General features: G+C 36.7%; 1 protein-coding gene across 5 annotated transcripts in view; it reads right to left on the reverse strand.

Annotated features, from left to right (window-relative positions):
• CFAP54 (cilia and flagella associated protein 54) overlaps window positions 1-12,301 on the reverse strand; it is a 307,349-nt gene that overhangs the window by 172,115 nt on the left and 122,933 nt on the right. For all 5 annotated transcript variants that reach the window (XM_086712592.1, XM_086712589.1, XM_086712590.1 and 2 more), the window contains 4 exons: window positions 8,251-8,379; window positions 6,229-6,343; window positions 4,370-4,459; window positions 3,713-3,839 (listed from right to left, as the gene is read on the reverse strand). In XM_086712592.1, the coding sequence (XP_086568718.1) occupies window positions 3,713-3,839; window positions 4,370-4,459; window positions 6,229-6,343; window positions 8,251-8,379 (461 nt within the window). The remainder of the gene's footprint in view (window positions 1-3,712; window positions 3,840-4,369; window positions 4,460-6,228; window positions 6,344-8,250; window positions 8,380-12,301) is intronic.

Below are 12,301 nucleotides of genomic sequence, written 5' to 3' on the forward strand. Positions count from 1 at the left end.
ATTTTTCCATTATACTGTCTAGTTGATATAGGAGAGCTATTGGCTTTGCATCTAGCTATCCTATGGAATTCTCTAATTAGTTCTGATAGTTACTGGTTAATTAGCTTAAGTTTTAAAAAATAATTATTTGCAAATAGCAATCACTTTATCTCCTTTTCAGAGTACTTCACTGAAGAATTCATTTGACAAGCATTTTGGAGACCCTATTTTGTGATAATCACATGAATTCTAATCTTAAATTCTATTTCTTATTTAATGCTTTGGCAAGAACTTTCACAACAATGTTAAATGATAGAAGGAATAAGATTCCTTGTTAAAAAGCTAATTTGAACAAAAAATATTCTTCTACACCTAATTTGCCAGGAATGGTTGTTGAATTTCACCACATGACTTTTTAGCGTATGCTAAAGGTTCCTTTGACTACCAATAATAATTACATTTGCAGATTTCCTACTATATTGATATTGAGAATAAGATCTACATTTTCAATGCTGAATTTATAAGCTAGTACTTTACGAATTTTTGTTTCTATATACTACTGATTTAGAATTGACTATTTTTAAAATTCTTTTTAGGGGCGCCTGGGTGGCGCAGTCGGTTAAGCGTCCGACTTCAGCCAGGTCACGATCTTGCGGTCCCTGAGTTCGAGCCCCGCGTCAGGCTCTGGGCTGATGGCTCAGAGCCTGGAGCCTGTTTCCGATTCTGTGTCTCCCTCTCTCTCTGCCCCTCCCCCGTTCATGCTCTGTCTCTCTCTGTCCCAAAAATAAAAATAAAATAAAATAAAAAAAAAACGTTGAAAAAAAAAATTTAAAATTCTTTTTATAAAGCTGCTATCAGAGACTGGTGTGATAAATTTAGTAGGAAACTTTAAACCCATGTGCTGAAATAGCTTTATGTAAAGTAAAAATTATCTGTTCCTTTAAAATATGAAAGAAGTAGCCTAAAAAAATCTGAACTATTCAATTTTTTACTATTTCAATCAATTCTTATTTAAAAAATTCTAGATTATCATCATTTTCAATTAGAAATTTCTAATTTATTCATATTAAATTGTATATGCTATTATCTAATCGTTGTTTAACTGCTTCCAAATGTATGATTATTACCTCTGTGGATTACTTGTATTTCACTTTCTCTTATTACGGTGGCTGGAAATTTGCCTAATTTATTCTTATCTCCAAAGAACTAGTTCTAGTAGTTACCAATTAAATGATTTTGAAACCATTATTTAATTTCAACTTTTATTTTTATTTTCTTTTTTTTTGCTTTCTTAGATTTATTTCATTTTTCTAATTGCTTGAGTTCAATGAAAGTTCATTTGATTTTATTTTTAATTTTTAGTAATAGAGGCTTCTAAAGCTAAAAATTTCTCTATTTTGAGTACTTTTGATGTTAGGGTTTCTCATTATCATTAACTTTCAAAAGTATACTTTCAGTTAGATTTCTTTTTTGATCCAATAATTACATATGCCAGTATTTTTTTATTAAATTTCAGTTTTAGGGGCACCTGGGTGGCTCAGTCTGTTTAAGCGTCCAACTTGGGCTCAGGTCATGATCTTACAGCTCGTGAGTTCGAGTCCCACATCAGGCTCTGTGCTGCCAGCTCAGAGCCTGGAGCCTGCTTCAGATTCTGTGTCTCCCTCTCTCTTTGCCCCTCCCCCATTCGCACTCTGTCTCTCTCTCTCTTTCTTAAGAATAATTAATGTTAAAATTTTTCAGTTTTATTATACTGTAAAACTATGTGGTCTTTACAAATTTTACTCTAGGTTACCTATTGAGCCTTATTCTGCAACTTAAATATTACTTTTTAAATATCACTTTTTAAAAAAAATTACTTATTAAAAAATATTACTTTTTAAAAAATTAATGAGTGCTTTAAAAAGTGTTTAGTCTCGATTGGCTATATATGTTAAATTAATCTTACTAATTATATGCATGTTCTGTGTTCTTTTTATTTCTTTCTAAAGTAGCATGTTCAACTCTCTCAATATTATTATATTTCTGTCAAATCAATCTTGTCTTCTCAGCAGTTACTTCCATATACATTGATTTTTTTTTTAATATAGAACATGAAAATTCATGGGGGCCTGAGTGGCTCAGTTGATTAAGTGCTGGACTCTTGATTTTGGCTCAGGTCATGACTTGATCTTATGGTCGTGGGATCTGCCCATTTTGGGCTCTGTGCTGGCAGCTTAGAGCCTGCTTAGAATTCTCCCTCTCACTCTCTCTCTGCCCCTCCCCACTCATGTTCACTTTCTCTTTCTCTCTCAAAATAAATAGATAACATTAAAAAAAAGAACATGAACATTTATGAAATACCTTTCCATTGTCATTTATAAGCATGATTGATAGAATCACCCACTTTGAATGTGAAAAGGTAGAATTAAAAATAAGTAACAGAGATTATTCTTTTTTCTTTTTGAAAGAGTTTCCTTTTTATTTTTTTTTATTTTTGAGAGAGAGAGAGAGCACACATAAGTGGGGGAAAGGGACAGAGAAAGAGAGAGAATCTTATTAGGCTCCACACTCAGCGAAGAGCCCCCAACATGGGGCTCAATCCCACGATCCTGGGATCATGACCTGAGCTGAAATCAAGAGTCAGACTGAAATCAACGGTCAAATGCTCAACTGACTGAGCCACGCTGATGCCCTGAATTATTCTCTAAAATATTACTGGTACAATTGATAAGCTGGGGTGGGGGTGGGGGGTGGAGAACCTGAAGTTTAATCTAAATCCCCACACCAAAATAAATTCCACATGGATTAAAAGATTAAATATAAATCATGAAACCATAAAGTTGGAAGAAAACACAGCTGCACATTTTTCTGTTGCAGAAAATCTCTTTTGTGCAAAACTATGTTAAGCATATGAACATAAAAAGAAAATAGGTATTACTATCCAGGTAGAAATCAAAGTTTTGCATCTGTTCCTCCTCTATATTCCCTGAGTTGGAGAAGAACATCCTAAAACATCTGCTCAGACTTGAAAATTGAAATCATTATGAATTTAGTCACACTGCTCAATCTCCAACCTTGAGTCTTTTGTTACACCACTGGTCAATGATTCTAAGCCACTTACTCTGTTTTCCTCTTTCAAAATATCTACTATTCTTAGGTTGGACCCCCACAATCAGCCCTCCAAATTTCACCATACACCAAGTGTCTTCTGATTCTCTTTGGTATTAACAATGTTATTTGTAGCTTCCAAACTTCTAATTTCAGCTCTGATTTTTTTTTTAATTTAATAGAACTTTCTGACTAATTCTCTGAATACCGTAACCTGTGAAATTTAATGAAAGCAATTTCCTCCTTTATCACTTGAAAATATGAAGCACATAAATTCCAAACTTTTTTTTCTAATAAATGAAGTGCCTGTTTTAGGAAGAATGTTTTTCTACATGTTTTTCTGAGATTGTTTCCCTTTTGCTGCCAAGTTTTAAATAGACCTCATGTTATTGATGCTTCTTTTTACTAAAATGAGAGACAGATCAATGCATAATGGTGAAAGGGAAGACCAGTTGTTGGAAGAAAATGTTTAGTTATTTATCTATTTACACACACAGACATAAATCCTTACTGTCTCCTAAGTGGCTGTTTACCCCACACTACGTGCATACTCCACTATCTTTTCCATCCACTTTATATATCTTAAAATGACAATGTTACCTATCTTTTAAAGCTTTAAATATTATAAAATATATACTACAAATACCTTTTTAAGAAGTCATAAACAGGATTTGTTATCTCCACCATAAGATGAAATTTTTCATCGTTCATACATTTTAGCATAACTTGTGTAAAGAATTCTAGGAATCTAGGTCTCTGCTTAAATTTCATAACTGTGAAAACAAAGAAATGTATAGCAGTGAATGTGTCAAGGACTCCTGTCTTTCCAAGATCAAATAATCCTTTATGGTCTATATTTCATTTGTTTTCCAAATATCTCAGTGTTGAAAATTAGTTCATAAAAGTTGCCTCTAATGTCAGACAAGTTGGGGGGAAAAGTGCTAATTATCAAAATTACTAGTTATCCTAATTTTTATTCTCTCTCACTCTGAGCTAAGCAATAATGCTGCTATTTCTTCATAGCTGGACTTGACAATCACTCACATTTTTCAATTACCTAGTACTCATAAGCTTCATAATATCACTCACTACCAAAATAAGTCACCATCAAAGTTCTGTCTTTCCAGATTTTAAATCATATTACTTGACAACCAATAGTTATTTTGTGTTATTCTAAACAGGTAAGAACTCAAAACCTTCTGTCTAGAAAAGTGAGATCTTTCAGACAACAACAAAATCCACACAATAAATGATCTTCAATAGAAAATCGAGTGAACAGCACATATACGTTAAGGTCACCTACCTTCTTTCACAGCACCTTTGACCGACCAGTTTAAAACAATAGGGTAAAGAAATACAGGGTCCTCTGTTCCTGAGAGTTCAGTTGTAACATCTAAGGTTTAAAAAATTAGTAAGTTGTAGGTTCTGTTTAACGTGAATAACCAAAAATGAAAATTCTTTGGAAGAATGTTCAAGCATTCATTCTAAATTATGTGCTTTCAAAATATCAACTACATCATTATATTTGGGGGCATTAAAAACTTCAGTGATCTTAGTTATTTTCCTTTCATTTTTCCCCCTAAAAGCCAAGGAGATCACCACCAAAGAGATGAAGAGTTTCTAAGGCTTGAGTCTCTCATATTCAATGGCTGTCATATTACCAGCAAACCCCAGACTCAGAAACATACCAATTATGTTAACTTTATTTTTACAAAATTACTTTTAAAAGACCGTAAAATATACAATAATGAACAGCACAGCCACTGGAGCAAGGCTGCCTGGGTTCAAATTCTAACACCAACAATTTTTAGTTATGAGACCTTGTTAAGTTACTCATCTTCTCTGTGCCTCAGGTTCTTTACCTTTAAAATGAGCGTAAGAGTAGCTCCCTCATATGGTTGTTATATAAGGGCCATATGAGTTTCAATATGTATAAAACACTTAAAATACTTCCTGGCACACAGAAAGTACTGTACAAAACTATTATTTTATGATTGTTTTGTTATTAAATCTGTTGTTTAGCTAGTAACATTACATTGTGCTTCTTAGTAAAATGTTTTTACTGACAAAATGAAAATAATTCACATCTCTAAAACACTTCACATTTTAAAGAATTATTTTTTTATAATGAGACAATTACAGCTTTCCCAAAGCTAGGTTTACTGGTTGTGTGAATAATAGAGCATTGGGTTCAATTCATTAATTCAACTCAAAACAGACTTTGAAGAGAGAGAGAGAGAGAGAGAGAGAGAGAGAGAGAGAGAGAGAGATATCCAGGTCAGGGAATTGTGATCCCAGATAGAACTGAGGCACACTAAGAGAGGTGAGGTCAGGACACAGAATTCTGCAAGTAGTCAGTTCCAGAAAGTCTGAGGGGCCAAAAGTACAACCTCCTACTTGAGGAAATTGTGGAGAGAAAAGGTACTCTCTTATTCTTCCAGAAGCTTTGAAGTACCTGCTAAAAAGCAGGTGATAATATTTATCATCACTAGAAACTAAATCAATTTCTTAAGCAGATTTCCAAACTGCAAACTCCAAAATTCTAATCACTGTATGCACAGTGGTCCATTTTGAAATTCCTATTTGGCACAATGACCTAAAACTAAACCACTCTTTCACTTGAGCAGACTGTGGTTCAAATCACTCACTCATTAACACACTTCACGCTATCCTTTTATTTGTTACATTTCTGCCTTTGAAAGAGTAGTGATTCTCAATTTTGCGCTCCCCTCACCAATACACTTGGCAACATTTGCCTCCCAGTTGATTGTCAAAGCAGGGAAGATGGTGTGCCAACCATCTAGGTAGAGGACAGGGATGCCGCTCATCATCCTAGGGTACTCCACAGCAAAGAATTAGCTGACCCAAATCGACAAGAATGTCGAGGCTGAGAAACCCTGCTTTAGAATCAAAAATAAGCCAGCTATGTAATCCTGAATAAATCACTTAATCTTCATGAACCACATCAGAAAAAAAGCAGTTAGCAATCCATTATTAACACAGTATTTTTAGGATTAATGAAATAATGTAAAAGCACCTTAAAGGATTTATTTACCAAATGCTAATCTCATCTTAATCCTTTTAACAAAATAGTTTCTTATTTAAAAAAAAAAAAACATAATGCCAAGTAGAAGTATACAGAAAGAAAAAAAACATGACTACATTGCTTTGTCAGTTTGAGTAGGTGGGTCTCCAACAAGGCCAGCTGTTCATTTATTTTTTCAGGTAATAATATCTGCTGTGGCTTCTTAGGCTTGTAAGACTTCTTAGAAGAACCCTAAAAACATTGGCTAAGTGTCAGAACATACTTCAACATGTTTCAACAATTGTCACTTTGAAGTAATAATCTTTAAATTACGATTTCATACTTTCACGCCCGGTGGATAAAAACTACAATCTACATGGCTAGGTGATACAAATGAATAATTAATAATAACAGTCATTTCATCCCAACTAAATGACAAACACAATACTCAGTATTTTATGGAGATTAAACAAAATATTTCTTCTCTTCCCCTCTCCCTTCTTTCCAGTAACTTCTACACCCCAAAACCCCAACTAGCACCATCCCTTCAACCTATACACACTTTTCTGAAAGCAGCTGAGGGTAGAGCTCTAAAAAATCCTCAAAAGAAAACTCCCATCTTGCCCTCAAAAAGTATTCCTTTTTTCTTTTCTTCTTTCCTTTCTTTTTTCCCAGAGGAGCTTCTTTACAACTAAGCTAATTGCCTTTGCTGCTTTGCCTTTCATTGAAACATAACAAGATCTGCAATTAGTGGATTAAGTATTAGTGGATCTGTGCTCAGTCTCCCCACCATGTTTTCAACAGTCTGAGCCTGAGAACTGAAGTGTTAATGTCTCCTGTTCTCAAACAAACAAACAAACAAACAAACAAACAACCCTCCCAAGCCCCTACAGGCTTAAAGCGTCCTTGAGGGGCTATAACAATTTCTGACTCTTATAAATTAGGCGTTAGCTTCTCGGTCCCTACAGTCTTAGAAAGAAGTATCACAACATTTCACTGGGCTTGGGGCTCCATGGAAGGACACATGGGGTCCTGCCCTGCAATGATGTGAAGGAATAGGCTCATGAGTCAAGGCCTGGGTGACATAAAGGGCCTGGCGGCTGATGGACTCTGACAGTGAACAACAGTAGGTGGAAAAAACCCTCAAAATGCATCCAGCTTAATCAAAACTCTCTCTAAACAAAATGACCCTTCACCCCCCAAAAAAGTATTATGGCTTAAAAAAATTCGTCCAGTAAAACAGTGGTAGTTTTTGAAACTTTTTGTGGCAAGCACACACTTACTTTGGCATATAATTCATTATATAATAGAGACAGAGATGGGGCCAGTCCAACAGAAACAGAGTCTAGGGTTGACAGTCTCTCTCCCCACCCCAGTCAGTGAATTAGTAGGCTTAAAGTAATTCCTAGTGCTCCTCAGAAGTGAAGCAACATTTCAAAATTTGATCTATAAAAACACATAACCGTATGGTTTCAAGAAAAGGCAATACAATGGGAGGCAGATACTAAAAAGTAGTCTTAGACATTAGCAGTTTCATAAAGAAGACAATTTAGGTGACACAATGAGGTTAGGAAAAATCTGTGAACAAACTAAAAAGCTCTGACGGGTATTTACTACATTTGCTGACCCACCCAGAATCATAAAATCAATTTGGGAAAGACTTTACAGGGCTTTGAGTCCCCTGTCCAGCTGGGCATAGGAAGCTCTATCAACACCTGATGGTCAGTACTGGTGAGAGAGGCTCTTCAATATTCCAGCATGGATGCTTCTAAATAAGGAAAATCTTGGGGTGCCTGGGTGGCACAGTCGGTTAAGCGTCCGACTTCAGCCAGGTCACGATCTCGCGGTCTGTGAGTTCGAGCCCCGCGCCAGGCTCTGGGCTGATGGCTCAGAGCCTGGAGCCTGTTTCCAATTCTGTGTCTCCCTCTCTCTCTGCCCCTCCCCCGTTCATGCTCTGTCTCTCTCTGTCCCAAAAATAAATAAACGTTGAAAAAAAAATTTTTTAAATAAGGAAAATCTTTGCTATATACCACTTTTTGTTTATATAAATATGACAAATTTGAAACTAGTCAATTTTCTAACACATTTGCTAATATCACATGACACTTAAAAGACTCAAATAAGTATATGTTTTAAGACAAGAAACAAAAATCAATTACCTCCTCTTGTGTTTCTTCTTGGTCAGTCACACCAAACAGAGATTTGCACCCTGATGTGATGCCTAACATCTTTTTTCCATAATTTATAATCATAACTGCCAGGTCATATTCTTTCCATGAACGCAGAATCTAATTGAAAATATTTATTAATTATAATTAAATATTATTAATTACCCCTTGTCTGTTTTCAAGTGTCATCCACCATCTTTCATAAACTCAAAAGTCCCATTAATGTTTGGGTCTAAGAATTCCCCTGATTTTGTTAAGGAAACTGGTAATTTACCTCCAGATTATATTTCCCCACAATTAAAGCTGCACGATTCCACTGCTTTAAATAAAGGACAAAATAACAAGATTATCTCCTCAATAATGAATTTCCCATATTTCTGGGACATATAGCCATATATGTTTCGGTATAGGAAGTTAACTGTTAAGAAAATATTTCCACTTAACACACCCATGTTAAAACAAAATCATTCTAAAAAGTCCATATAACCACCACCTCCTGTCTTGAGTTGCTTTCTATGTGAAATGGCATAATTACTGACATCAAAATGTCTGGGTTAGGGGGTGATTTAAGATTGGTAAATGATTCATAAGACATTCTAGTGGTGGACTAGACTAGAGACAAGCTGTGTTGGGAAGATTCTCCATGAACCAGAGCTGAAATCATAAAAAGGGGAGCTGCTCTCATCCACAATTTGTTACTAATTACTATTCTATGGCCTTCTCTAGCCTGGCCCTTACCTAGTGTAAAGCACTCATCTCCTTGTACTTTAAGCTCACAAAATATTGAGCCAAATATAAATTCTGACACTCACTATGGTTTCAGGCCTTCATGCCTCCCTACTCCTGAGGCACTTCTCAGAACAACTTGCCCACTTTATTTATAAAGCTTCACCTGGTCATGAACATCTGGGCGCTAGCATCAACTCTAGAAAGGTTTCCCTGGCCAGCAGTCTGATTTGCATAGGGGACACCTTCATGGTGAACCCCATAAGGCCATTCTCTAAGAGTATAAATAAGCTTGTAGGAATTTGTTAGATGTAGGTGTATTCTGTGAAGCTGAGTAACTTAGTATTTATTTAAGATAAGTAACAACTGTTACTTCCCATACAGTGAAAGGATATATACACGGGTGGTTGCATAAATCTGATAATACCTACCTGATCCAAGGTGCTAAGAAATAGAAATACTTCGTGGGACCCGGCAATAGCGTTAAATTAATGCTGACCATGGAACTGAGTGTGGGAAGGAAAACGGTGAAATAAATCTTGAAAAGGTCGATGGGGTTAGGTCAATCAGGGCTTTAAATGCCAGGCAAAACAGTCCAGTGTCATTATAAAATTGATATCAGAGGGAGTATGTTGTATTAGAAAGCAGAAATGAGCTGATGTTTGCTCTCCATTCAACTTTGCTCTCTGATGTAGGTGGAGGCTTAGAACTAGAAAGGACTGTGTCATCTTTTCCCCTTATCTTCATATGACAGTACAAAATGATAAATGATAACGAATTTTTCCAATCAAAAGGGAAATAGAGAACCAATTCTACTTAACACACCAAATGGTGAACAGAAATAAAAAGACTATGCCAGATGTTTAGCATAATAAGTTTTAAACAATGCAAACATAATGGAACATTTAACATGACTTGTCTCAGAAAGTGGCACTTCATTTGGAATTCTGGCAACTTTTAGAAAAAATACTGCTGTTTAAAGAAGAAAGATTGAGTCATCTGAACAGATTACCAATGTTTTAAGCAGAACAGAGAAAGGACACAGAACCATTAGACTAATTGGACTTTCCATGTCATAACAGAAAATCCATACAAAAAATGTGTTTATAAAAAAATGAACACCTGAAATCTGGGACTCGAGGCTAGGCCAGGGTTCTGGGGTTACCGTCAGGCTGGAGGAAGCTTCCGAAAGGACAATTCTCAGCATATCAATTTGGGACAGAAGCAGCTCTGATATCAAAATCGTCACATTAATATACATTTTACTTTTTACAGATGTCCAAAATACATTCAGGGTCATTTCTATAATAATATCACTTGGATCTCAATGTGATTCTTCAAGTTGTGGGGGAAAGCTAGTGGAGTTGTGGATGGCAAGTAAGGAATCGCAGGGCCAGTCCCAAGCTGCTGTGTGCTATGGGAGAAAAATCACACAAGGCTGAAAGAGGAGACATGTGAATTCCAGGACTTCAACATGCACTAGGCCCCAAATGCTGGTCTTTGGTTCTAGGTCAGTACTCTCTGCAATCATCCACAGAAGCTGCTGCAAAACCTCCCATTCTTCTCAATCTCGGAAACCCACCCTTACTCCTTACTTCCTTACTCTCAGCAAATGACCTTGCTTCCTTTTCACAGAGGAAATGTAGGGAAACTAGCTTATCTCCTGTCCAGAAACCTACCTACACACTCACCTGTAACTCCAGCCATCCTACTCTCCTGTTAGTGGACAGAGGTCAATCTCCCATCCAGACTAACCCCTCCCACCTGTGCTAGGACTCACCGCCTCCTGCCTTCTCAGGGATCTTGCTCCTATATCCTCATCCTTTCCCTATCCTGGCTCCTCTCCTTTAATGGTCAAATGTGGAGTGCCTGGATAAGCAGAATTGGTTTGTTGGTTGGTTGGTTGGTGTTTTGTTTTGTTTTGTTTTGTTTTGAGAGAGAGAGAGAGAGAGAGAGAGAGAGAGATTGAATCTTAAGCAGGCTTCAAGCCCAACATAGAGCCCAATTCAGGGCTCTGTCTCAGGACTGTGAAATCAAGACCTGAACCAAAATCAAGCATTGGATGCCTAGCTGAGCTACCCAGGCACCCCTGGTTGGTTGGTTTTTAGCAGGAGAAGTTGCTATTGGCAACTTGCAACCTACAAGCTGCGTTGGAATAGTTTCTTTGTTCTGGAAAAAACATTACAGTAGCTGCTATTAGTTATTTAAATGCAAAGTGAGTAGTTGTCCAGTACCCTGGAAAGAGAGTATAACCTGGCCTTCTTTTATTTGAAAAAGACATTCCTCTCCTGGAAATACTTACTGATGGATAAATCTGGGGGGCAGGCAGTGGGGGACACCAAGCAGAGAAGATATTCCAAAGAAAAGTAACCTTGGAAGATATACTTTTAGTCCAGCATAACACTAATTAATGTGTGTATAATTGTAACATTAGAAATGGAAAGGGGCACTTTGGATTACGTGGGACTCCTGCTTTCTCACTGGTTACACCACATGATGATGGCAGCGCTGATAGCACCAGAGAGATTCTCAAGGTTGAGGTTGGGAATGACAAAACAGCTGTGGACCAATCAACTCTCCTCTTCTTCCTCTTGACTAATGGAAGCAGGACAGGCCCCTTGGATTTAGTGCACTCTTAAATAATTCTCTTCCCTTCTCACTCTACACACTGTCCCCAGACGATATCATTTATTTATATTGTTCATTTGAGTCCATATATTAATGATGGCTTTGTCCTTATACATATTTGGCCTCTCTTGAACTCCAAGACGGTAGTTCCAATTATATAATATACACCTCTTTGGATATCCTATTAGCCCCAAAAGTCAATATATTCAAAACTCAGTATCTTTTCTCTCTTTCCCATACAAAATTACTCCCTCTCCAGAGTCCAACAAATAGTATTCACTCAACTGCTGAGTCCAGATAGCTGGATTACTGTTGACTCTCCCCTCTTTGCCTTGTATCCCCACATACTCAGTAGTTTTACAGGCTGTCAACTCTATCTCATAAATAACTCTTAAATCCTTTCAATTCTATCTCCCACTTTTTCACACGATAGTAGCCTCCCCACTTAAGCATGGGGGATATGTTCCAAGACCCTAGTGGATGCCTGAAACCTCAGATAGCACCAATCCTGATATACATGTTTTTTTTTAATACATATGTGCCTATGATAAAGTTTAATTTATAAGTTAGGCAGAGTAATAACAACTATAATAATAAAATAGAACGTTTATAACAGTATACTGTAATAAGCCATGTGAGCAGAGTCTCTCTCAAAATATCTTGTACTGTGCTCACCCTTGCCCTTGTG

The sequence above is a fragment of the Puma concolor genome, chromosome B4, assembly GCF_028749965.1.
Source record: "Puma concolor isolate L17-30 chromosome B4, mPumCon1.1.hap2, whole genome shotgun sequence".
In the NCBI taxonomy this organism is placed as follows: Eukaryota; Metazoa; Chordata; class Mammalia; order Carnivora; family Felidae; genus Puma; species Puma concolor.